The sequence below is a fragment of the Priapulus caudatus genome, unplaced genomic scaffold (genome assembly GCF_000485595.1).
Source record: "Priapulus caudatus unplaced genomic scaffold, Priapulus_caudatus-5.0.1 Scaffold620, whole genome shotgun sequence".
Lineage (NCBI taxonomy): Eukaryota > Metazoa > Priapulida > Priapulimorpha > Priapulimorphida > Priapulidae > Priapulus > Priapulus caudatus.
The window spans coordinates 70,939-98,364 of record NW_014577681.1 but is presented as its reverse complement, the minus strand read 5'-3'; the positions used below and the strand labels follow the sequence as shown (position 1 = coordinate 98,364).

Genomic DNA, 27,426 nt, shown 5'->3' with positions numbered 1-27,426 from the left:
GGTTCTGAGTACATACCCCCCGGACATCACCGCCTGGGACAATTTACCCCCGGAACAATTACCCCCATGCCAATTCACCCCCGGAAAATTACACCGGCAGACAATCACCCCCAGACAATGTGCCCCCGGACATTTACCGCGGAATTTGCCTCCGGAACTGTTAACCCCGCCGGATATTACCCCCGGACATTTTACCCGGACAATTACACCGGCCGGACATTTACCCCCCGAACAGTTTACCCCCGGACAATCTTCATTAGTGTTTATTTCATTCATGTTGAACAGTTGATACAGCGGAGGAGTCGCGAGGAGGAGGGGAGTAGAAGGGTGGTGGAGGAGGGAGGAGGGGAAGAAGCGTGGGGAGAAGGTGGTTGAGGAGGGGAAGGGGGGGAGAGGTGGAGGAGGAGAGGATGAGATAAGTGGAGGAGGGGAAGGGGGAGAAGTGGTGCGAGGAGGAGGGGAGGTCAGGGAAGAACGGTTGGACGGAGGAGGGGGAGAAGGTGGAGGTCAGGAGACGAGGAGGAGAGAACGGTGCGAGGAGGGAGCAGAACGTGGGGGGAGGAGCAGGGGGAGGGAGAAGGTGCCGAGGAGGCAGGGGGAGAAGCGTAGAGAGGGTTAGGAGAGAAGGAGGAGGAGGGAGGAAGGAGGAGGGGGAGAGCGAGAGGTTGGAGAGGAGCAAGGCTAGAGAAGGGGAGGGAGGGTACCGGCATAGGGGCACAGTGGGGAGAGCGAGGAGGGGGGAAGTGGTGGAGGAGGATCCGAGGAGAGAGAGGGAGATGGAGAAGGAGGAGGATGAGAGAAGTGGTGCGCGAGGAGGAGCGAGGTGAGAAGTGTGCGCGAGGAAACGGGGAGGAAAGGAGGAGGAGGGAGAGTAGGGTGGCATGGATGGGATGGAGTAAGCAGATGAGGCGTTCTACTCGCTTCATCTCCTCGCCTCGCTCCTAAGCACGATTCTCCCTCTCTGTCTCCTCCCTTCAACTACCGCCTGCACCTCCTCCTACGCTCGTCTAAACCTCTTCTCGCCCCTCCTGACTCGCTCCTCCAATACCTTCTCGTCCGCTTTCCTCTGACTTCCTCCTCTACAATGTCGGGGGGGTAAATGTCCGGGCTCTGGGTAATTTGTATGGGGGCCAGGTCAGATGCTCGCCGGGCGGGGTAAATGTCCTGGGTAAATGTCTTGGGTTGGGGTAAAAATGTCTGGGGGGATTAATTGTCCCGTGAAGTGCTAAATGTGTGGGGCTGCGAGGCCGGATGCGGGTCACTTGTGATCTGGTTCATGAATATTGCTACCGAAGCGAATATGTCGTGGGTGTTGAATTTGATCCGGGGGCCGAGGGGGATTGTCCTTGGGTGGGTTAGTTGGTAGGTCGCCGGGGCGGGGGGTAAAATGGCAGTGCGGGGTGGAGGGGGTATATTGTCTGTATACCAGTATAGGTATATGATTAGATAGGTAGGTTAGATGTGTTATAGGCGTTCGTTACACGGGCGTTGCACTAGTTGTACTGTGGTCATTGACCTATCTGTCAGGCATCAAGTTTGCAGCGGGAAGCCACTGGACTTGTGGAGCGTGGAGCGATTGCACGCACTGCCTGCGTGTCGGATGTCTTGTGGGCCGTGGCGGTGCATGGCTCGTCTGCGGGCAACCGCCATCCGCAAGGTGGTCTCATGGGTCGGAGCGCGTGTGCGTGTTGCTATGAGACGTTTACTGTGCGACGATTCTATGCTGTCTAACAATCTGATGATGACTATCTGGTACCAGTGTTTTAATCAAGGAGGTGAGATGGCAGTGTGAACGACGACCGCATCCTGTTGCGCGTTTTGGAGGAGCCGAGAGTGAGAAATAAGAGTAGACGTAGTCGGGAGAGAGAACAGTAAACAGAAGAAAGACGAGTAGTAAAAAGATTAACAAGATGACATAGGACTGAAATGGGAGAAATGAGAAAGGAACTCGCGAGATGAGAAGGAGGAGAGAAGAAAAAGACGAACAGGAAGCAGAGAGAGGAGAAGAGGAGAGGAGAGGACGAAGACAAGGAGAAGAGAGGAGGGCTGGCTTGTTGGAAGAGAAAAGGAAAGAGCAAGTGAGTCGGCCGATCGTGTTGGTCGGAGCGCAGACCAACGAACGGATCTCTGGCGTTTCCACCGCTGATGATACCAGCCAGGCGATGAAAGAGAGGAGAAAGAGAAAGACGAGAGAGAAAGAGAGAGGTGAGAGAGAAGGGATGAGTGAGAAGTACGCGAGGGAGAGAAGAGAAGACAGAGAGAGAGAGAGAGAGAGAGGAGAGAAAGAGAAAGACTGAGAGGGGGGGGAGGAGAAAGCAGTCGTGATTTTTTTGTGGTTTAGTTTTCTGATTTTGGACGCGTACCCGGTGAATAAGTTTAGCCTGAGGCCTGGGATAGTTTGTATGAACTGGAGCGAAGCTCCTCTGTGGGCGCATCCCGATACATTCCATCTGATCGATATGTTTTCTATTGTTTCTCGAATTGGGAACGATCTACAATGCAAGTGTTATTGTGTTCCCAGAGTTCCGGCGTGGCTCGCTGGTGAATAGCAACGAGTATAGTAAGCGCGGAGTTAGAGACACTATTTACCGTGATTGCTTTGTTTAAGAAGATCCCAACGGTGGAAGCAACATCCTTAATATCATTGCCCAATACCCTCTATGCACTGACACATGCCATAAGCTTAGATGATGAGCGTGTCTCAACGGACGGGCCTAGCTCTAGACTTTGCATGTATTTTTGCGAGTGAAGTCTCTCTGTCTATATAGTTCTGACTCGTGGCAGGATATAGAGTATCAAAGGTAGTTTCGCAATACATATATAAAATTAAGTAGGGTATTATGTATATCGACAACTCTTCTTCCTTAATATTCTTTACTGCGCTCTGGTCTGCACGCGTAACACTCTCTCTCTCTTTCTCGTCTCAGACGCTGTCATAGTCTTCGCTCGCTAGCGAGCGTCGCTGCTGCTGTGAGGCATAATTGATCAGAGGGAGTGTAGGAAGAGAAGAGTTCAATGATGGGAGGAGAGCTTAAGAAATTCCTCATGCCGTTTGATAGCGGTTTAAGGAAAATTTCCCAAGTGTCAGATTACGGGCTTGTGTAATGTTATTTTCTAATGGGAGTGTTATTGGTGGGCCGAGAGCGGCGCTGACTGGGCGCTGGAAGGACGTCAAGATCTATGGTGCATGCCAGCATGCCGCCCATTTATCAGTACGTGATGTCCGGAATTCCTCGTGTCATTTATTGATCACATGTGAAACCCCCCATTGCCTTCTATCTTAGCCGTCCTGCGTCCCTCAATAGCCTCACTGTTCTCTACCTGTATTACCTTGGCCATCTCTCTGGCATTGATAACTTGTGAGGTAAGCAGACGGCGCCACATAGGTCGCCACACACGATGTTTTTTCAGCTCTGGACACCTTTCAGAAAATGTCGCTAAGTATAAGGGTTAGATATGGTTTTTTAAAGAGAGACGTGCCCACCCGGCTACTGACTGGCGGGGCAGGTCTCTATTCCGCATTGATGACTATTTGTCAGTTATTTACTCTGGTTAGTTGCACTGTAGCTCTTGAATACTGCTTCACGTTTTGATCCAATCTGCTCTGTGGTTTATCAGATTCAGTTTTGATCGATCGAGCGACGTGCTCTGCCGGATTACTTTCAGGCGTTCCTTCATGCGGTGAGCAGTGGCCGCATTGCTACAAGGTAGATGTACTTCTAAGGTGTAGTGTGCGACGGTGAGCGCATGTTGTTGGGTAGGTTAAGGGGGAGACCTGGCGGTCGCCTGAGCAGATGTGGCTCTCAATGTACACGTACGCGGCGACTGTGTTAAAAGCTCAGTCCGATCAATAGAACTGGGGCTCTAAGATGAACGGAATCATTCTTAAGGAGTCCAGAGAGAGCTTGGCTAACGTGCCCTTTAGTGATCGGTGTTGCCAACTGTGGATTATCTTAATGCATAGTTACTCGATTAATGATTGATAATGTCCTAACCTCCGAATATGGATCTCCTAGACCCTAACCAGTTAATGAGCATTTGTAAGCTTGGGAACACTCCTAAATCCGGAGTATCACCCTAGGAGCTTCGCAGTCCACGACACAAGGCCCACTACTTGGACTGTTATAGAATTAGGCGTGGTACTGAAGGTTATGCTCTTCTGCGGTTTCATATTGGCGTTGTTTGTATAACCCTACGTTGTTAAGCTTATCACGTAGTGTGTGGCAATAGGTTATACTGCCAGTAGAGATTATTGATGTTCCTAAGGCATTAACCTGTCTTTAGACGGGGCGTCAGAGTAAGCTGCACTTACGCTCAAACTTTGCTAGATCTGTCAAGGGTTTGTGCAGTTGCGTGTACGCTATGTGGCACGCATCTTGCGAATTGCCAAAATGTCGACGGCGTAGAAGAACATTGTTGTTAGCGATTTGCGTTTTTAGAATGTCCTGTCGTTAGCATTGATTGGCGTGTAAACAGGTCTGAGTCGGTGTGTGCCAGGGGTACGTCGATTGTCATCCTGCACCCATAGCCAGAGGCCGGAGTGCGCTTGGTAACTTTCGTGCAAAGAAAGAACTTGCTTGGAGGGGCATCACCTCTTCGAATCCATGAAGAGAGAAAACAAGAGGGTCCTGGTGATTTATCGGGTCCGTGTTAGACAGCAGTGGCTTCCATGGCTGTCGTGGGGGCGCCATCACCGTTTGCCCCCTCGTTCTAGCCTCAATACGGTTAAGAACGTGTTTGTTTGATGCAAAGACGTTAGTTTACGATGAAGTTGCATACGAATTTTCACAGCGTTCACCGTGTTCGAGCTTTGATTCGCGTCATGGCATTCCGCGACTGTGGCGTGAGCCGTGTATCGCATTAGTGGAAATGGCCTGATATCACTCTTTCTCTCTTTCTCTCTCGCTCTCTCTCACGCTAACACTCTCTCTCTCTTTCTGTCTCAGCCTCTGTCTCGCTCCTGCGGCTGCTGCTGCGGAGGCATAATTGATCAGGGGATGTAGAAGAAAGAGTTCAATATATGCAGGGAGCTAGAAATCCTCATCCTGTTTGAAGGTTTAAGAAATTTCCCAAGTGTCAGATTACGGGCTTGTGTAAATTGTTTATTTTCTAATGGGAGTGTATGTGGGCCGAGAGCCGCTGCTGAGACTGGAGAGTAAGAATACTATGGTGCATCCAGCATGCCGCCCTTTATCAGTACAGTATGTCCGAAATCCTCGTGTCATTTATTGATCACATGTGAAACCCCCATGCCTCTATCTTACCTCCTCCTCAATAGCCCTCACTGTTCTCTACTTATTCCTTGCCATTCTCTGGCATTTGATACTTGTGGTACACGGCACAGTCGCACACATGATTTTTAGTGCACTTGCAAATTCAAGTTTTGATATTGTTATTACCAGGGGTTAATATTAATTATGACAAATTTGTCATTATTAACCCATGTTATTACTGAGCTGTGATACTCTTATTGATCATCGCTGTGGTTATCAGATACAGTTTTATCATCAGCACGTGTGCGTTACTTCAGCTTCCTTCCTCGTGAGCAGTGCCCATTGCTACAATGAGATGTACTGTAACTGTGTGTGTGTGGGGGGGGGGGCAATGTGGTCAATGTACACGTACGCGGCACTGTTGTTAAACTGCGCCACCAATAAACTGCGTCATGGTCTCTGGCGTAGGACTTGGCTAACGCTCCATTAGGAGTGTTCCCAACTTTGATATCATTAATGATTAATGATTAATGATTGATAATCCTAACCCTAACCCTAACCCTACCCATTAATGACATTAAAGTTGGGAACACTCCTAATGGAGTATCACCCTAGGACTTCCAGTCCACGACACAAGGCTGCCACTACTAACTGTTATAAGGATTAGGGTGGTACTGAAGTTTATGCTCTTCTGGGTTTCATATTGGCGTTGTTATCCCTCTTGTTAAGCTTTCCCGTGTTGCTATACTGCCAGTAGGATTATGATGTTCCTAGCATTAACCTGTCTTTAGGCCGTCAGAGTAAGCTGCCACTTAGATATTGTTGCTAGATCTGTCAGGTTGTGCAGTTTGTACGTATGTGCACGCATTTGCATGCCCAAATGTCGACGTAGAAGAACATTGTTGTTAAGCATTGGTTTTAGAATGTCCTGTCGTAGCATTGATTGGCTGTAACAGCCTGTCGGTTGTGCCAGCGGGGTACGTCGATTGTCATCCTCACCAATAGCCAGAGCAGTGCCTTGTAACTTTCCTCGAGCTTCTGGAGGGATCACCTCTGATCCATGAAGAGGATGGGTCTGGGACATCGTCGTGTAGACGGCGTGGCTTCCATGGCTGTCGTTGGCGCCATCACCTCTGCCCCCCTCCTGCTCAACGTTACGACTGTTTGTTTGCGTTTTTACGATGAAGTCATATCGATTTCACAGCTTCACCGGTTCGAGCTTTATTCTCGTCATGGCATTCCGCACTGTGGCGGCGGCGGCGGCGGCGGCGGTGGCGGTGCCGCGGCCGCGGCCGGAGGGAGCGAGGCACGCAGCTGTAGTAGCTAGGTTTACAGCACTATTGTACAAGCGGACGATAGCGCGATACAGAGACTGTATTCTATAAGCCAGTTCGTAGTTACAGTCTGCGCATGCGCGAACATGGCCACGAATTCTTCCGGGTCAGGTCATTTGTGACAACATGTTTCGTATTTCGACCGTACAGTACACATACGCATGCATCTGTGTCGTTGTAATGCTACAGTCTTCGTGTGTGCACGTACACGTTCGTGCGTGCGTGCGTGCGTGTGCACGTCCACGTGCTTGCGTGTGCACGTACACGTACACGTGCGTGCGTGCGTACGCACATACACGTGCGTACGTGCGTGCGTGCGTGTGCACGTACACGTGCGTGTGCATGTACACGTGCGTGCGTGCGTGTGCACGTACACGTGCGTACGTGCGTGCGTGTGCACGTACACGTGCGTGCATGCGTGCGTGTGCACGTACACGTGCTTGCGTGCGTGTGCACGTACCCGTCTGTGCGTGCGTGTGCACGTAGACGTGCGGGCGTGTGCGCGTGTGTACGTAAGAGTGCGTGCGTGTGCACGTACACGTGCGGGCGTGCTTGCGTGTGCACGTACACGTGCGTGCGTGCGTGCGTGCGTGCGCACGTGCAAGTGCTTGCGTGCGTGTGCACGCACACGTGCGGGCGTGCGTGCGTGTGCACGTACACGTGCGTGCGTGTGCACGTACACGTGCGTGCTTGCGTACGTACACGTGCGTGCGTGCGTGTGCACGTACACGTGCGTGCGTGTGCACGTACACGTGCGTGTGTGCGTGCGTGTGCACGAACGCGTGCGTGCGTATGCACGTGGCACGTAGGCACGTGCTGGTGCGTGCGTGCGTGCGTGCGTGTGCACGTACACACACGTGCGTGTACACACAGAATACATGTACATATACGTACTGATCGGAGAGCGCACGCGGCACTCGACATTTCATCGATTTTTGCCACAAATGACCCGGTGACCTGTGACGTCACCCAACCCTTGGCTAACTACCAACTGGCTTATTGGGGAGGGGTGCAATGAACGGCTGCAGAATTCGTTTGGAAGCATTGTTGATTACGCGTGATGTGCTGTTGAAGAGAAATACAAATGCTCGGGTATGCGTTGCTCTAGACAACGATGTGCATATTTTGCATGAGAGGAAAAAAAATTGGGTTGATGTCTTGTTTTTTTGTGTGTGAAAAAACTGCTTGGACGGTTGGAGAGCTTTCAGTCAGAGTTCGAGAATGTTGCATCATAGGCGGTGCATCACTGACGGGATCACCAGGAATGCATCCTAGCTTGGCTTTATCATTAGCAGCGCATATCAGTCTAACTGCACCGTTTGCAGTGAGTCTTGGTCTACCCGTGTCATTTTTGGTGTATACTAGGCTAGTTGCATCTTGCCCAATGTCTCCCAATCTGGCTGCACCGTTAGCAGTGCAGCTGCATTGTTGGCACTGCATTCTAGCGTGTCCATGTAGTTGGCTGACCATTCTAGTGCATCATCAGCAGTGCATCTTAATCTGGCTAGAGTATCAGAATTCCATCTTAGTCTGACTAGATTATGCACAATAATACGTCGTTGACTAGTTGTGCCGTAGTCTTCCTAGTTCAGCTTAGCTCCAGAAGTGATTAAAATTAATTTGTTTTTTATTCACTCGGGAGTGAAGGACTGTTATTATTTTATCACTTATACTGGAGCCACTCCTTACACGATTTTTTGTTTGTAGCAGCAAAACCCAGCATCTTATGATTGCATATAAAGGCAGTATCTTACACTGCTTCCCGCTTTGCTCAACACAAATATAGTATTAAAAAAAACTACAGAATATTTTTAGTCTACGCGATTTCGACGAGGTAGATAGTGTTCAAACAAACAAGCTGTTATTCACTGGGCACCATGCACACAAACAACAGCAAACTACTGTTGTCCACAGTACTGCTATAGTAGAAAAGTTGACCCTCTACCATTCTCACAGTGAATCTGCCCTTCTCACGGTGAATCATCGAATGACGTTATTACTGTACTGAGGAATTTAGTTATACCTGAAGCAATGTTATCTATTAAAATCAGTTAGAACCCCAGCAGCGTAATATGGGTCTTCTGTGTATCTAATATCTCTCACGCAGTGCGTGGCATACAATACTTGCAAGAATTATGTTGTAAGGATTTAGCTGATGATTGAATAAGAAGAGAACCCTCTGTGAAGTACCATCTGTAAGAGTAAACCCTCTGTAACAGATGAAACTAGATCGCAATAGAATAGGCAACCACACATCTTTCTCGGTGAACGTGAACAATCAGAAGCTAGCTCTGTAATTGTTAGCTGAGGTTATATTCATAAATCAAAATATAAAAATAAAGTATCAATACTGTTTTATCACAGTACGACTATACTAAATCTTAATATTATCCTGTAATTGTTAAATACCATATATATACAATATATAATTTGTGATTATAAAATCCTTCTCTACTTGTAAACTGTTTCTGTTACTGTTACCTCTCCCTATAAATGTAATGTTTCTCTATAAATGTAAGCTATCTATGTATTCGTAAAGTCACACATACGCGACGCACGGCCCCGCGCATTGAAAATTAATCAAAAAATGGAAAATAAGATCAGTGCGTCGTTGTGCGCCCAACTTTTGTCAGGATTTGGGAGAAGCTAGCGAGTTGACAACGAATGGACAGCGTGTTGCTAGCGCGCTGCACGTATACAGGGTGCATACAGAGCGTATACAGGGCGCACATGTTAAAAAATCCAACGAATCCAAAAAATTCAACGAAGAGGCAAGATGCCGCAGAGTGAGGGCAAGCTTCAGGCCAGGGTCGAGGGCCTCTATGTAGGTTGCATTCTGCTTGGTGATCCTCGGAACCATTCTGGTTAGCAGCTCGTCGAACATCTCGGGGGGGCATCCACATGAAGTTCTTGAAGGCTGCATGGTCTTCGTTACGGAGCTCAACAAGTAGCTGGTCATAAAGGCCAAACTGTTGTCGCCTACCGATCTACGGTCGGACCCAGAACCTCCGTTGACCTCTTCTTTTTCTCCTTCTCCTGATGACATGGACTTGGTGAATTTTGCGATCCCGCTTTCCTACCTGCTATATATATTAGTGTAAGCGGGCAACAGTGGAGCCGCGAGAGCAATGGCGCCTGCAGCGTATATGGTTGCACGTAGGATTTGGACGGAATTGGCAGGAAACTGTCGGCAATAATAGGTGAAAGAGAGTATAGAAACATTAAGAATTTGGTAGTAAATAGATTTCGTATTTAGTTAGCATTATATTTTATTGAAACGCTTCAAATCCCTGTGGACGAACATACAAAAAATACCCAGCGTGTGCTCCGCGTGTGTCTGGTGTTGGTCCAGCGCACTCTGCGCGTGTCTGGCGTCCTTCTCACGTGTACATTCATGCGTCGAGCTCCGCGCACATTTTTGTGCATGCACAAAAATCTCGACGCACACAGCGAATGACAACGAATGCATAGCCTTGGTCCAGCGCGCTCGACGAACGAGTAACTAATGCTGACGCACACCCAGCGAAAGACAACGCACTGGCCAAAATTGCAAATTTTTCAGTGCGCGGGCCGTGCGTCGTGTATGTGTGACTGGGCCATTAGCTATCTGTGCAATTGTAAGCTATCTCTATAAATGTAACATCTCTGTGTAATTGTAACTTGTTTCTTAGAAGTGTAAGCTATCTTTATAAATGTAAGCTATCTGTGTAATTGTAAGCTATCTCTATAAATGTAATGTCTCTATGTAATTGTAACATGTTACTTACATTGTTTTTATGTATCTCTTTAATCAGCTCTCACTCAATATCTCCCAAGTAGCTCCGTAGTTATAATCTCTCTATTTGTATACTACTACTACTACCCATAGTCACGCACTATATTTGTGAATGTATGCAGGGGTAGAAATAAGGAGAAAAAAAGAGATGGTCCACAGGACCATCTAGTTTGAAATTTAGATGCTCCTCCTAAATTTTAGATGGTTCTCCTAAATTTCAAATTGTTCTCTAAAAGTAATGCAGCATGCACGCGTAAGAAAGAGAATTTACATGATGATAAAATGGTTTAATTATTCACCTACAATGAATGTATCAAACGATACAGTAATTGTTTATTCACTTTAATAGTATATTGGAACATGGAAACTTCAAAGAAAATTACCGTAATATGGGACCAAAATATTCAATGGTTCGGCGGACCATTGACTTTGGAAATCTGATGGTCCTCCTGATTATTTGATGGCCCCGGACCATCGGACCATCGCTTATTTCGACCCCTGGCATGCATACATCTGGAATACGTCAGCGGGTTGGCAAAGTGTTTTCATACTCTTCGTTTTTATGGTTTCAGTTGGAGATTCGATGAACAACCTGTACCCTATGTTGTGGGAGCCACGCAAGGTCTACTGCATTTTTATTACGTGTACTATATGAAGATTATTATTCCATACTGTATAGAGATTAATATTACATACCATATATAGACCATTATTATCTACTATGTAAACATCATTATTACATACTATACAGGGTTTCTTTTGAGGGAATATTAGACAAAGGAGGTAATGGCCAGTTTGGGGAAAAACGTGCATGATGGATTCAAAGGCTGCAGGCGAACGCGGGGGGGGGGAGAGGGGGAACTCAGGGGTCTCCCCCAGCAAAATTGTAAAAATTTGAATGTCTCAAGAACATTTTCACAACGGCGATGTTAAATATAACAACGGTGGTGCTCCATTGTGCCTATTATGTATAAGAAACCCTGCTATATGAAGATCAATATTACATTCTGCCTATTGGTTAACATAATACCATATGAATCATAATATTACGTACAACATATAGAGATGTTCTCGAATAGCTGTAATAATTTTTCGAATTTTATTCTGCATTCAAACGTGATAAATTTACTGTTCGTGTTTCCTGCCGAATCAGATTGTTATGCATTTCTCTGTACTCTATGGAGGTTTTGATTTCGCAGAGTATTGGCACACTTGAGTAAATATTAGTAACTGGTAAAGCTAATCATTTTGTTTTGCCACCTTTCTACCAGTATTCGGCATGCTGTAGAATGTTGAGTTGAGAGCAACCCTGGGCATGTCGAGAATAAAATTTATGATTGTTTAATTTCAGCCTTACCAGTTCATCTCACTACCGCCGCAGCCACGGTCCAAGTCATGTGAAGTGCCTGGAATAAAGTTAGTATTAGTGAGAGAGAGAGAGAGAGTGAGAGAGAGAGAGAGAGAGAGAGAGAGAGAGAGAGAGAGAGAGAGAGAGAGAGAGAGAGAGAGAGAGAGAGAGAGAGAAGAAGAAGAAGAGAGAGAGAGAGAGAGAGAGAAGAGAGAGAGGGGAACACAGCAGAATTTAGCATGCGTGCGTGCTGTGCGTGCGTGCGTGCGTGCGTGCGTGCGTGCGTGCGTGTGTGCATGCCTGCGTGCGTGTGTGCATAGTCTGTCGCTATTAAGCATTTTTCATGACAGCTGATCATTTTCCGGTACTGAAAGTAATATCGGGTAAAATACACAGATGGAAAACTTGTAAAGGTTAACATTTAACCGATTGGAAATGAATACAAAACTTCTATATGACTGTTAGGCACCTTGCTAATCATTGAGTCGCAGAAATCTAAAACGTCTACAGAAAAGTGGATTTTTCTCTGAAACTTCTGGAAAAAATGTTTGCCACCAAAATCCTATTAAACCATTCTAAATTAAAATGATAGATTTTAATAGTTGATTACATGTATATCATTTTGTTCTGCACGTGTCATAAGATAAATGTCATATGTATAAGGCTGAAAAATAGTAATTAACTTTTGTTTGTTCATACCTAACCATGAAATGATGGTTAGATCCCCCCCCCCCACACCAAAATTACACCAGGGTTGTAGCGTACAGTCAACATGTATATACTGGTTGTTCTTTATATACAGAGTCTATTTTGTAGAGGTGGTTGAACTGTATAATTACCTCTCAGATAAACAGCAAAAGTGCGTCCTTTATAGACAGGTATCTATTCTATAGAGGTGGTTGCTAGCACAGGTTTGACTGTACGTAGCTGTTTGTGGTGTTCATCAGAAATAATTGTATAGTCCCGTAACCGACCTACAATTATTGTTAGTCGCCATGCCTTTGATCAGCCGGCATGCACACATATGCCATCTCCCTGTCTCCCTCCCACCAGCCATGAATGACTTTGTTGCAGGGCAATCATGTAATCAGTATTTGCTTTCCTCTCTCTTCTTTCTCACTCTCTCTCTCGCGCTCTCGTCTTCTCGTTTCCTCTCTTTCTCTTTTTTTTCTCTCTCTCTCAATATCTCTCTCTCTCTCTCTCTCTCTCTCTCTCTCTCTCTCTCTCTCTCTCTCTCTCTCTCTCGCTTTCTCTCTCTCTTCTCTCAGTGTGTCGCTCTGTTGATGGCATCTGCTCTACAATGTTGCACTCTGTATTGCGTACACCCTTCTGTCGGCATATGGGCCTTCTAGCTGCTGTCTGTCTTCTACTTACACGTTGCTTATGTACTTAGTTACTGGTGCCTCTTAGTCATTAGCAGATGTGTAGTGCCTCTGTCGTAATTCAAGCGTGTGCCTCTTACATGCATTGTTGTGGCGCCATCTAGCGGCCGTTTATCACAACTTCTACCCGGCATAAGTCACTTACACGCATTATTGCTGACGCTACTTAGTGGCTGTGTAGTCTGATTCTTTGTTTCTCTATATGGCGCTTATGTAATGCGGCTCGTGTCGTATAGTGTACAGGTTTGTAACTGTTGGTGCATGTAAGAGGTTATCATTAGATAGCACGATTAGTAGAGAGAACGTAGATATGTATGACAGCAACAAGATGTAATGTACAACGCTAGTTCTATTTTCCTTTACTAACAACTATAATTACTATATAATCCCTCTAGGGGGGCAAATGTCAAGTACAAGTTCGTCGCCTTAACTAGACGGTAACACATACACAATTCTCAACAGAGTTTAGCAGCTCAAAGTAGTTATACACATATATACACAGTTATACAGATACACATATAGGGAAGCCTATTGCTACCCGTGATCGTATGAATGAGTGGTTATGCGTGAGTGTGTGTAGTACACCCTTACTAGCATCTATGTGAATGCAGATAATAATAGAACATAACGATTTGTATGAACGTATTCAGGTATCTCTTTAATTGACAGCCTTATCTATGCATCCGCCCATAACTCGGCGAATGCCTACAGTCGAGGTGCGCGAGTCACATCTATTAACTTACGAGGTTATAGCTGAAAGTAGCCGGCTCTGACCAATATCGTCTGAATTGCAATCAATGTCTCTGACTCTCTTTCCGATCTTTCTCTCTCTAGTCGAACACGCAGTTATATACTCACATAGGTAGACACGCCTACCTATTGTTTATGGTCAGTCCGCACTACGTTACTGTCTGTAATTGGCTATTTCTACCACTGTCTAGTCCAGCGTTATATTTACACAGCTGGCCTGTATGCCAACCTGGAACAATATCTTATTCCTGTATATTTATTTCTCTGTCTTTTGACGGTATTACACACATACTCAAGGTAGACTCAAAGTAGTTTACAGACACATATCATACAAGCAAACAAGTCAACGCAAAGACCAAAACCATACTCACAACCTAGCGAAAGCAACTCTCTCGACTCTCTTTCTGTTCTAAAACGTCCCTTTTTATTCTACTTTCACTCTAATTAACCTGGCTATACCACGTGATCTAAGTATGTCACGCGTTGGTCAGACCGTCCACTTTCTTTTAACTTTTGAGAGGGAGGGGGTGAGATTACTGTTCTACTTTAGTGTGCTGTCTTGGCGCTAATGAGGCGGGTGAGTGGTTAGTCACCCGAGGCCAGTCCCTGTCACCGAATCTGCCGGTGTAATTTCTTATGAATAAGTATGGCTGAATTTGCTTTATTACACTTACACGTATTGCTGGTGCCACAGTGTAGTTATGCTGTGGATGCCGGCTGATTTTATTTAGTCGTGTGCCTTGCCATTCGTTTGTCACGAGTCTGTTGCTACGGGTACTACGGGGTGTATTCCGCTGCTGGCTCTCCTGTTTCTGCTACTGTTCAGGCCATGTTTATTCAGCACTTTTCCACTGTGTGTGTGTAGCTAGAGTGGCTGTCTCTTCACTCGTTAGCCCTCTGTCATCATCGCTGTTGTGGTTCTCTCTCTCTCTCTCTCACTCGCTTTCGCTATTTCACTGGATTGATTGTTGGTGTTGTTTCACTACCATCACCTACTGGGAGAAATTCCTTCAAGGTTGCCACATTAGCTGCAGCAGTGGTTGCACAGAAAGGCTGCTGGATAAATGTAGTCAAACTCTGATGGCTGACTGATTGGTGAGGTAATCCATCGCTAGATGGATAACTATCCTCAGTAGATGGCCAACCCATCAATCAGGCTACATGATCTAGCAGGGCAGCCTCATCATGTTGTCTGATCATGAATGGCCATACTGGATAGGTGGCCGGCCGGCTGATCAGACTGCCTGGCTGCTGGGTGGATTTCCAACCAGCTGGTCAGAACATCTAGCTGGTCACTCTGTCGGCCGGTTGGGCTGGCTCTCAGGATGCTTGTGTGCTCAGTTGTCCACATGCGATCGGTACGTTTCCTCGTCGTGAAGGGCCCCCTGCTCTCTGTTTGTTGTTGCAGCATTTACGAGTACAACTCGGAGCACTCCTCCGAGCAGACGTCTCCCGTGATGACTTCGTCGTTATCCTACATTCCCCTCTCTGCCGGCAGCTCCCTGCCCGATCTCACCAACATACAGTTACGTTCATCGTCTTCATCCTTCGTTGCTGATCCCCCCATCGCCGACGGTGGCGCCCCCCGTGAGCCGATGCTGTGCTCGCTGGCGGCGCCGGCTGGGTTGCAGGCAGCAGGGTACGAGGGGAAGTGGCCCCATGCCGGATCCATGGCATACAGGTACACACTCACGCACGCACGCACGCGCACATACACACGCCCCCTGCGATAGGTCGTGTTAGCTGCTAGCGTCGAGTCGTCGTTGCTCAGAAAGGCCTTGCGGTATACGAGTACACGCACGCACGCACCGTGCACGGCGTAGGAGTTGTCGTAGGGGAGAGTTCCGCACCGACACCCGGGGGGGTATGATTCCATACGTGATGAGAGATGCACGAGACGTGAAGTCGGTAAAGGTGTGATACTGGGAGAACTGAGGATTCTGGCCTTCCTGATTAACTCAAGACGTCGAGCTTTTGTAACAGGACGTATATGTAGGAAGCAGCAGGGTGAGAAGCACGTGTGCACAATCTCAGAGACTACCACAGCACCACCTTCTGAACTGGCAGCAGTGGTAGACAGGCGGGTGACATTCTATACTGTCAGGCCAGTAGGGAGGATTGCCGTGGTCAACCACTGTATGCAAGGAGAATGAATGAGATAGGCAGCAGGTCATGTCAGCAAAGATACCTGATTCATCCCGTCACTCTTGCCATGACAAAGACGCATGGGATGTTCTCTTGTCATTTGTCTAGGTGGACTAAATCGGAGAGAGAGAATGCTTGACAATCCAACACGTAGTTGCCAGATTTATTTTTATTTTTATCTTACTAAATTTGGTTGAACCGGGCGAATGGAGACAGCACTACAAGTTATCAGCCACAGATTAGTTCTAGTTGTAATTGAACAACCAGACAGTGTAACACTCAGTGTGCCGCACCACTCATTGTAAAGGAGTCAAAAGGAGTCCGGAGTCAAATACTCCCAGATTTACTGTTGTACTCCCTGATTTGACGTATGCAGGAGTCCGTGTGGCTCCCTGAAAATTCTGCCATACTACCTAGTTAGTTCCAGAGCACGGCCTCGTGGAAATACCGTATTTTTTCAGCTAATATCCAAAGAAAATTTGGCAGACGTGCAACCGCATGAAACTTAAAAATAAGCACATGCGTTATTGTTAATATCTTTAATTTTGAACCTCAGACTGCGGACTCCCTTATTTTGCTGCGGACTCCCTCTTTTTGAGGGTAGGGAGTTCGTTGGACTCCCGTGTTCAAAAGTTAATTTCTACCCCTGTTGTTCCATTAGCGGCTTATGCGAATAATGGAAGAGGTCACTGTTATGTCGAATCAAAGCTATTAGGCATTATCATTTTTTGATTTACGTTTATTTTCATCATTTTTAGAACGTGATTTGATGAAGTTTCAAGTGGTAACACTGTGTTACATTTTCACAACTTTCCTCTCCATTTTGTTTCATAAAGCCCGGCGCACACGTGAGTTATTTTACTCAAGTAAAATGACGCATAAGTTAAATTACTCAACGAAAATCCGCCGCACACGTGAGTAAATTGACGCATGCGTCAAATTACTCAACGAAAATTCGCCGCTCACGTGAGTAAAATGACTCGTGCGTAATTTTAGTTGAGTAAAATAACTCACGTGTGCTCCGGGCTTTAGAAAACTTTTATTGCAGTGTTAATAGTGATAGGAATCGTAATGGTAGTGCTTGGGTTAACGTCATAAGATATTTCATCACATTATATGATTTAATTTCAAGGTAAATATAATATATTTATTGGAGTGCCAGTTTTGATAGCAAAGCTGTTGTCTTTTTTAATCTACTGCACCTAAAAACCAATGCTGCTATCTGGTGACAAGCTTAATTCAACTATTGGCACATGCCGAAAAAGAGCAGGACAGCTGTAAAGACTGTACGCTCGTAAATGTTTCAGATTTACCTTAAAATTTAATTATTCCACATGATCAAAAGAAATCCGATGTCATCAATCCAAAATCTATTGTTACAATTAACATTTCAATTGAAGTTTTATCATCAAGAACATCTTTATCAAGTCAAATATTTATCTTGAAATTAGACGTGTTTTCGTTTAGCAGTTCATACATTTTTCATGTGTTTTTAGTAGTTGTGAGCGACATTGTTTCATTGACTTATTCTTAGCAGGTCCCCAACTGGCTCTAACAGCCCCCTCTCCAGAAGTCCCACAGTGCCACGGAGGCAACAGTCACCGCAGCTGCCGGACAGCCCACATAATAATGCTCAGGTAAGCGTAGCCCATGGCGTAAATGTTGCACGTGGAGCTGTTACAGGCATTCGTAAGTGAAGTTTACCTAATTGAGTAATAAGTTTAGCTTGCATTTAACACCTACTAATGGCACGCAAATAGTCACTGTGTGAATATTGTCTTCAGATGATGACCCCCGGTAGTAACTATTAAAATGAAATATCCCCAGTATTGGAAATAGCAGCCTTCCCCCTTCTAGTTCGGCACGCATCAATTTTAAGTAGGGCTGGCTAATTTTTACGGATTTAACTATAGTTTATATAGTATAAATCAGCATTTTTCAAAATCAGCCCTGGCTGGGTTCTGCAATACTGATTTCCCTGATGAAAAGCTTTCATAATTGTTTGTATGTACACTTTTATTTCTTGATTGCCAAGTGAAAATGACCCCCAAAATGCCATGTTTAGCACAAACCAGCCCTTGTGAATTGATGAGTGTAGATCGCAAAACATGAACAAACTGCCGTGTCCATTCGTTACGTAAAATTTACGTTAATGACCTTGGTCACAAATGAATTAACACGTTTTGTTAAATCTCATAAGTAGCATTAAGGAAAACAAAACTTCTTTTTCTTAATATTTTTTTTGCACAAAGGAACAAATTTTGGCTTATATACATACTATTTTGCATGCCTTAATGACACACATATATATACGTAGAGAAGTTGATAGAAGTCACTAAGCACTCACTGTTTAAATATTACTCTAAACAAAAAGCGTGGCACGCTTTACAGAATGCATGCATAGAACACTATTTTTATTAGATGTATTGATGGTCTTCAGGGGAGAGCAGCTTGAAGTCTCAGCAATTATTTTGACATCTTCACTGCCTTACAAAGGACGTTAATTTTAAAGGGATACTAGACTAGAATTTACTGCATACAACTGTACTTACTGTATAACAAATCGTCTATACCCACACGTACTTGGTACCAGATACCTAATTTAATTGTTATAATTAATTATACATCAACGCTACAAAATTTGGACGGCGCCATTGACACCAGCGACTGTGCTGCCACCCTGAAAAAGTTGCGCATATCCCAATATATTTTGCACGTTACAGACCAAGGGCTAATCATAAAGGTGCAGTTATATTTATACCTAAATGCTATTTAACCGACTGATGTTTATTTTAGTTTTATTAAATTTATCCATAATATAACTGAAACTATATGTCGTTTATAAGATATTACAATCCTTTTGCTTTTAAATTAATAAATAAGAAACACCCTCAGTCTGTAGCCCTTGGCTGAAAAGTCGTTTTGCGCAACTTTTCAGATCATGCGCTTTGAGTGGCGCCACCGTCGTTGTAATCAAACTGTAGTCGTTAGTTTTAAAACAAAACAAAATATTTCTAATGGTGATGAACCATGAAACTTTTTATGTAGTGTAAATTTAACCTAAATTAACTGAAAATAATCTTAGAACCCAGAGTAAATGATCCCTTTAAGAGTGGCAGTGTCTACTTTTCAGTCGTGATGTTTTTAGTTAGAATGGTGAAATGAGAGTTTGCATGTTGACTTTAATCTATCATTGTTGGTTGTTACTATGGCGACACCATGTGCGGTGCACTTGCCAATCGAAATTATTAGAAGAGTGCAAGAATGAACTTCATCTAATCAAAATAATGCATTTAAAAAGTGACCTACAGAATACTCATACAAAGTGCTCTTATGGCATGCTCTTTGCACACATACCTTATGGTGTACTCTTAATTGGACGCTTTCACAGCATGTTCTTATGGCCTGCTCTTGTAGCATGCTCTCATAGTGTGTTCTTACAATGTGCCCTTATAGCATGCTCTTACAATGTGCTCTTATGCTGTACTCCCACAGCATTCTCTCTCCAATGTACTATTGACTGTGTGACTTTGTGTTGTCTAATCGCTTGTGTTCGCTCTGTCACGTGCACACAGTACACAATCCCGATGGACATGACTCTGCACACGATGGTCGGCATCATGGACCAGCAGGCGGCAGCACCGTTCTCTTACCCGCCGTCCACGCTCGATGCGTCGCCGCGTGATCTCACACCGTCGTCGCTGCGCGGGTCCTCGCCTCGCATGATGTCCTCCGCGTCCATGCAGCAGCAGCAGCAGCAGCCGATGTCGTACGGCATGTCTCAGCCGGCGGTGAGCATCGGCGCGGCGACGGGAGGCGGCTACGCTCCGTCTACGCACGGCATGACGTTGCCGCTGTCGCGGTCCTACACACAGAAGATGACACCGGGAGGGACATACGCGCAGACATCATCGCCGGGGGTGATGTATGCACAGACGCCATCGCCCGGGCCGACGTACGCACAAGCGGCGTTGCCGGGGCCGACATATTCACAGGTGGTGTCGCCAGGGGCAACATATTCACAGGCGGTGTCGCCAGGGGCAACGTATTCGCAAGGTGGTGTGGAGGAATTAACGTCGAAGCCTGGTGTAGTGCAGCAAGTTCACCCGCAGGTCAATCAGACCCTAGGAACACCCCAACAGGCGGTATGTGAGTTACGCGTGTTTATATTATGCTGGGTTTGCGATAATAACCACAAAGAAATGGGGTGAGCTTGACCTAGCATTATCATGCAAGAGAAGCACGGTTATCTCACTTATGCACATTGACAGGCAAGCCTACATCGATAAGGGTCACTGAAGGGAAACACCAAAAGGGTTTTTTATAGACAGATGTTCGTTTTATAGATATAATTACACTGTGTAACTATAGTAAGAAAAATCAAGGTACGGAAAATGTCACCGAAAGTGCCCTTCATAGGCAGGTGTCAGGTATTATAGTGTTGTCTGCAAACACAGGTTCGACTGTGTTAGCTCGGCGAACGTTGCTTGACAGGTGTGTCGGTCGCGTGCTTGTATCGGATGTAATACTGCTATTTGACTGTATCACTGTGATCACTTGTGCGTGTGACTGACTGATCCCTCGTTACCTTTCTCTCACCAGGCGTCGATGGCATATCGGAGCCCTCAGTCACCGGAGCATTGCTGCAGCCCTGCACCACCGTCGCCTGCGGGTCCGTGCTCCCCCGCCCGTGGTGTGTCACCCGTAGGCTCACCCGGCTCACCCTACAGTGAGGCGTACGTTCTGAGTCCGCAGCTAGCGCGACAAACCAACGATCTAGGACACCAGTTAGAGCAGTTCAACATGGTAAGCTGTGACAGCAGTGATGGGTAATTAGTATGTTGCTGGTGATTAGGTCGAGCTGAAATCAGACGCTGCCCGATTCGTTAGACGTCGACGTAGAAAGTTATGTGCGTGGAAAGTTGCGTTGATAAAAATGATAAAGATAGATGTCGATTGAAAAACCATCAAAATGTGAAGTTGTGTACGGGTACGTTGTAACGTATGTTGCACTTGTTTCAGGAGCAGACATCTCGATCAAAGCACCCTTCGTCGTCATCGCAACACACGGGACAGTATTCTCAGCCGCTCCAAGTATGTCTCAGTGTACAGAATGTGAAGTGTCATGATGCGGCTACTTTGTCACTGCTATTTTACACATGGTCCAATGCTGTGGTACATTATATCATTAAAAAATGAAAATGAAAATAAATATTAAACATGGCCAAAAAATTATGGTACTAATGAGACAAAAAAAAATCCTCGAAAAGCAGACTAAAAAACATGGTGTCCTGCTTCTAATCTAACGGCCATTATTAGGAAATGGTCATTTTCTCACACATTTTATGTACTGTGATAGTAATTCATCTATTACTTATCATCCACAGGTGCTACAAAATGGATCTGTGAACTCGGTACGTGGATGCACGATGCAATCCCAGAATAACAACACCATCCCTGACATCATTATAGGTATACTGAACCTCAGTGCTAGTCACATGACATGACTAGTAAGCTAATTCCACACCATATTGTCTGGCCTGGTGGCAAGGGGCCTGCTGCCTTCCCTAGATTTTGGCGAAATATGAAATATAAGCTTAATTAATGGATAAATAACCCTAATATGAGTTTAAATCATCACGTAGTCATCTATGAAACCCTCGTCTCGTTCTCCCCCGACTGATGCGTGACACTATGGACGTTGACTAGGGGCTGCGCTCTTCCCATGTCATTAAATATTCGTGAAATTCACCCCCCCTCCCCTCTAGGAACTCGCACAGGTTATGGTGCTGACATTGGCGATCTGTTACAGATGACCTGGGAAAGGACCTTGGACAGGCGATGGGACTCGTTGGTGCGTTTGACCCCGACTTTCTACCTAACCTTGAGGTCGATCAGCTCGACCTTCAGATGCTCACCGGTGAGATGGACACTGTGGCTGATACAACGACTGGAGCCAACGACTCGTTTCACGTCAACAGATTGCAGTGATAGATCTCGGCACGCGCAGCGGGCTGTCATTGACTGGCACGCCCGCCGCGGGGCTGTCATCACTGACTGGCGCGCGCGCCGCGGGCTGTCATCACTGACTGGCGCGCGCGCCGCGGGCTGTCATCACTGACTGGCGCGCGCGCCGCGGGGCTGTCATCACTGACTGGCGCGCCCGCCGCGGGCTGTCATCACTGACTGGCGCGCCCGCCGCGGGGCTGTCATCATTGACTGGCACGCCCGCCGCGGGGCTGTCATCACTGACTGGCACGCCCGCCGCGGGGCTGTCATCACTGACTGGCACGCCCGCCGCGGGGCTGTCATCATTGACTGGCACGCCCGCCGCGGGGCTGTCATTACTGACTGGCGCGCGCGCCGCGGGGCTGTCATCACTGACTGGCATGCCCGCCGCGGGCTGTCATCACTGACTGGCATATGCCCAACCACACAAGGCCCCACGCCACGATACGAACGGCAGCGACAGTGGATGGTGGCTGCGCTTGCCTGGTCAGAGCGTGAGGTTCCTGATGCCTGATGGCAACATGGTGCAATAGCAAACGTGATGCACTGTACATGTGGCGGCGGGACTGAATGGCAGACAAGATGTGCGATGGCAACAAGACGTGCAGTTAAGAAAAGCTATGAGATGGCAACCAGGCAGAATAGCAATATGGTGTGTTCTTGTAAGTAGACGTGCACTCACAAGTAGGCATGTCTTACGAGAGCAGATGTGTAATCTCACCAAGATGTGCAATGGCAAAAAGACATCGAATGGCAACAGCATGTGTTGACAGCAAGACATAAAGTTGGCAACAAGATGTATGATGATCACAAGTCAGAATGGCAAGAAGGTGTGTGGTGGCCACGAGACGAAATGGCAACAAGACGTAGAATGGCAAGAAGATGTATTATAGCCATAAATGTAGAAAGGCAAGAAGATGTGTGATAATAACACGTGACACAACAGCAGTGAGAAGACATGCGATGTCAACAAAACCTACAATGACAATGAGGAGATGCAATGAGGAGAGGCACTGACAAAATGATTGGTGAACGCAACACGAACGTGTTGTTGCAGCAAGACAGCAGAGTTTACAGCGACTAGGATGTGGTCTAAATGAGCTACCTAACCCTGACAACACAGCAACGGTGAAGACGCCAGCTACAAACCACTACAACAAAGCCCCAGCTACAAACCACTACACTGCCTGCAGCCTATGCAGCGCCAATGACACATGGGCGCTTCTCACGGCATCGTCACGTGAGTTTGGATTGGCGAGTGTCAAGATACGTAGGGTGAATGGGTCTGTTGCTATAATAGGCCGAGGAAAAAAGCTACAATTGTCGTGCCACTGATTGTAGTGCGTGGCGTCCATGTTATCATGTAGTAATGCTGCCATTATGGTTGCACTATAGCGCATATTTGGATTTTTGGAATCGCCATGTGCTCCATACACCAGAGAACGTATATAGTTTGTTTGGAACTGAGCAAGGCTTGCAGGATGTCTACTTGTGGTGATACCTGTGTTGTGTTCTGACCCGTTGATTTATTTTGAACATAGTGGTGCGTAATGTGCTTCGGTTTGTAATTATAAACGTTTTTTAATGAACATAAAACATGCCTATATTTACTCTAATGTATAAAGCGTCACATGCACATTTCGACTGTAGATCGTAGAGCGTTTTATACACGGGGAGGGGGGTCAATTCATGAGTGAAAAGATGTTACTTTTGATGAAATAACGTGCAATCATGTGAATAAGTAAAAAAGGCTATTGTATTTTCACATTTCAAAAATGTAAAATGTGTTTTAAGGGGTTACTGTGTAAAAAAAAGTCTGTATTCGTTGAGGATTTAGTTGAAAGTCTGAGCATTCACTTTTGGCGTGGATAGTGAAGATTTTAAAATGTAGACATTTTGTGAGATAGAGAGAAGGAGAGAGGAAAGCGACAGAGCGAGAGCAAAAGAGAGAGAGATAGAGATAGACAGAGAGAGAGATAGAGATAGAAAGAGAGATAGAGATAGAAAGAGAGAGAGAGAGAAAGAGAGAGAGAGATGTTAAATACGTACCTTGTTATGAATTTAGAATATGGGGAATTTGTTAACGTAATGATTCCATGTTTAGTTCTCTTTCTGCTGTCGGGTCATCAGCACATAGGTTCTTTTCTTTGTTAATGAAGTGTGAATGATGTAACATATATCTGGATCTAGCATGAAATTGGTCGCTCTGTTAAATCGGGACATCCTAAATATCGTATTATGTGGTAACTTGAACGACTCTCGCTAATGTTACCCTGAATGTAAACTTCATTAAAGAAATTTATACTAAATATCTACCTAAGTTTGTTTGTCGTGTCGTGCTAGCCCGATTAAAATGTTGTATGATTGACCTATCCGCCTAGCATGATTGACAGGCAGCTTTAGCCAGTTGTTGTTATGCTAGGACGTTTTAAAAGACAATACTTAGCAACGAAGAGTTGTAAGGTGAATAATTTGGCGTGTCTGCGTGAAGAACGTCTAAAGTCGGTCTAGCTTGACAGACCCGTTAACGATGTGTAAGCGGGGTGATGGTATCTCACTCAGTCTGATGGGTATAAATACTGGTTCACAGTACTGCTATTATAAGATCATGTAAGTGTAGTCTATGTGAAGTATGCCTGGTATTGCCTCACATTAACATTGTGAGATATTTATCTTTTTGTTTGATTGGCAAAGGAAAGATTTTGCCCAAAAATTGCTCTACATCTCACGCTCATGTTAACATCTGCCAATCATTACGTATGCGCCCATTGTCGAACCGACTCTGCTTTTCACGGGCAATTATCTGTGCGATCACATGCTTGCATACCGGGAGTGCGTGGCATTAGCATGCTAATTTCGCATCATATATACACACAGCCGATTACTCGTACGACGGAGAAGCGATACAAACCCGGTATGCCGCGACTCGCTATAGTATAAAAGGCTGACAGTGTTTCACCTGAGAGTATATGTCATGCGCCTCGGGGCCATGTTGTCAGATGTATTGCACTACAAACGCGCCTGCTATCAGAATTTTTTTAAATTTCCTACCGATGTTTCTTATTGTTATTAGCAAATATGGATTATTAAGCTCATGATAGATTTAGCATGTCTAACCACGGAATAAGCCAGATACGACTGCACTGTTATTGTATAGCGTCATGTCAGTGCAATCGTAATGCTGCAGCAGTTACTTAATCTCATAGGGTCTATGTCCCCCAGTGTACTGCCGGAACGTACCCTGGGTACGATCCGGTATACCGGAACATACCCTGGTAACTATCTGATATGGTTAGGGTTAGGGAGTAGGCGTAGACGACTCCCTAGACTCGTTAGTGGAGTAGGCGAGCTACGGTCCGGCATATTAGATAGTACCAGGGTACGTTCCGTTATACCGGACCGTACCCAGGGTACGTTCCGGCAGTACCCTGGGGGACATAGACCCTATCAGCGTTACTTAAAGCAGCAATTTCACTGAAACGCGTAAATTTTGCATTCTCAGCAGAAGATGCATGCCAGCTCCCAGGTGAAACACCGTCAGCACACGTTACTATAACGTCTTACGACGTCCTGGTATCGCGTGTATATCTTCTTGTTAAACGGAATACTGTTGTAGTAGTCATCTTCCATACTATAGCGTCTATAACAACAGTGGGCGTGAAGTATTTATTAATAGTGCTATTTTTCGCATATGTTGTTGTTGGAATCCGGTTACGTTCATATGTCATTGGTGACGAGTAGTAACGTATGAACGTTGCTGTGGGTGCGTGCGTGTCTGCAGATCTTCCTCAGTGCTTGTCTCCCGGCTGGTGTTACTGATATACAATAGGAATGGTGTGATTATCTACTTAGTGTACATACACGCGCCCATTTACACACTGCTAAGCGGGTTTGCGTGTACTCAAAACACTGCAATGCGGGTGTGCGTGTAGTGTCAAAAACACTGCAATGCGGGTGTGCATGTAGTGTAAAAACACACACTACAATGCGGGTGTGCGTGTAGTGTAAAAACACACACTGCAATGCGGGTGTGCGTGTAGTGTAAAAACACACACTGCAATGCGGGTGTGCGTGTAGTGTCAAAAACACTGCAATGACAACGACTAATCCTAACATTCAGCGTCAGCGAAATTGCAGCACGGTGCGTGCATTAACAGTTGGGGGCTAGGTCAAAGTTCGTCTTCTTAATTTATTGTTACACGATGGCTGATATTTGAAATGCGTAAACTCGAGACTGTTGAATGTAACATGTACCAATCACAGATTTTGAGTCCCTTGTGCCAAGTATGGGCAAATACTTTCTTTTAGATGGGCAGCCTTAGAAGATAAATGCCAAAAATCCTATAAAATCGAATTTGACTCGGCACTTAAAATAATCTGTTTGACGGTCAGACGGTATTGTGATCTGAAGACAGCAGAGCAGATTAATTTTCATTGCGAAGTGTTTTTGTCACGTGCCGATGAAAAAATGATCCACGGCTGTGATTGGCTGTTTATAAAATTCGCGCGATTATATCGCTAGAAATTAAAACCGATTCTATCTATTTTTAATTTGTAGTTACGATTGTCGCCGGACGTTATCGCGTGCAACGGCTCATTAAAAACAATCGTTTGCATTCTTCTCAAATGTCGGCGAACGTTAATGTTGGTCGTTGTCGATACAGTGTTGCAACGTGTCTTGACATTTGACGGAGCTGGAAAAGGCGGCATGACGTCATCCGTCATCAGCGCTATCCATGCGCGTGCGTAACCGCCCGGAAGCTGGTCTGACGGTTGTACAAACCCATAATAACGATATCATGTGACGCCGCAGTACTCGGTATAGTACGAAGAAATGTCTAAGCTTTCACACGTCGCATATAGGGTATATAGCGCGGATACTAAGTGTATCTGGCGCGCGGATACTAAGTGTATCTGGTTGGTGTCTGCAAGGTATGCGCAGTTGTGATAGAGAGAATTCGCGAGAACAGTACAGGGTGCGAAGTATATTCGGTCCACATTAGAAGAACTATAGGTAATCTGAAAGTTCTAAAACTAAACCGAGTGGGCTGAATCTATGTGTAATGAGATGTCAGTGACAATGGCGTAGAAGTACCAGCAGAGTATTAGTAAACATACTCCATAACCACCGCGTATCAGCTGATCATTATTGGTCAACGGGATATCGTGTATACCCTAGTGTGTTTTGTGTTGTAACGTGTGCAGTGCAGAACATTTCCTATTGATGAGTTGAGTAGAGACAGGCAATAATGTACGGGACAAGAAATGTACCATCGTGGTTTTAGTACGTAGAAATCCGTGAGTCACTGGTTGATGCGTAGCAATTTGGTTTATATTTATATATGTGTGTGCGTGCTGGCTAACATGAATTTGCACCTGGCTACCTATAGTATGATTATATAGGAGAATTTAGTTGTTGTGAAACATCGATAACAACACAGGGTCGAATAACAAACACAAGACAGGGTTG

General features: G+C 45.7%; 1 protein-coding gene across 4 annotated transcripts in view; it reads left to right on the top strand.

Annotated features, from left to right (window-relative positions):
* Positions 1-25,227, top strand: part of LOC106812214 (CREB-regulated transcription coactivator 1-like) — a 40,291-nt gene extending 15,064 nt beyond the window's left edge. Inside the window, exons 5-13 of one of the 4 annotated variants that reach the window (XM_014816041.1) lie at positions 10,895-10,944; positions 11,674-11,738; positions 15,211-15,483; positions 17,485-17,584; positions 19,523-20,092; positions 20,550-20,753; positions 20,970-21,041; positions 21,335-21,419; positions 21,760-25,227. In XM_014816041.1, coding sequence (XP_014671527.1) covers positions 10,895-10,944; positions 11,674-11,738; positions 15,211-15,483; positions 17,485-17,584; positions 19,523-20,092; positions 20,550-20,753; positions 20,970-21,041; positions 21,335-21,419; positions 21,760-21,938 — 1,598 coding nt within the window. In that variant the 3' untranslated portion in view covers positions 21,939-25,227. Of the gene's footprint in view, positions 1-10,894; positions 10,945-11,673; positions 11,739-15,210; positions 15,484-17,481; positions 17,585-19,522; positions 20,093-20,549; positions 20,754-20,969; positions 21,042-21,334; positions 21,420-21,759 lie in introns of all 4 variants that reach the window. The other 3 variants (XM_014816040.1, XM_014816043.1, XM_014816042.1) reach the window with 3 other exon arrangements.
* The last annotated feature ends 2,199 nt before the right edge of the window (positions 25,228-27,426 follow it).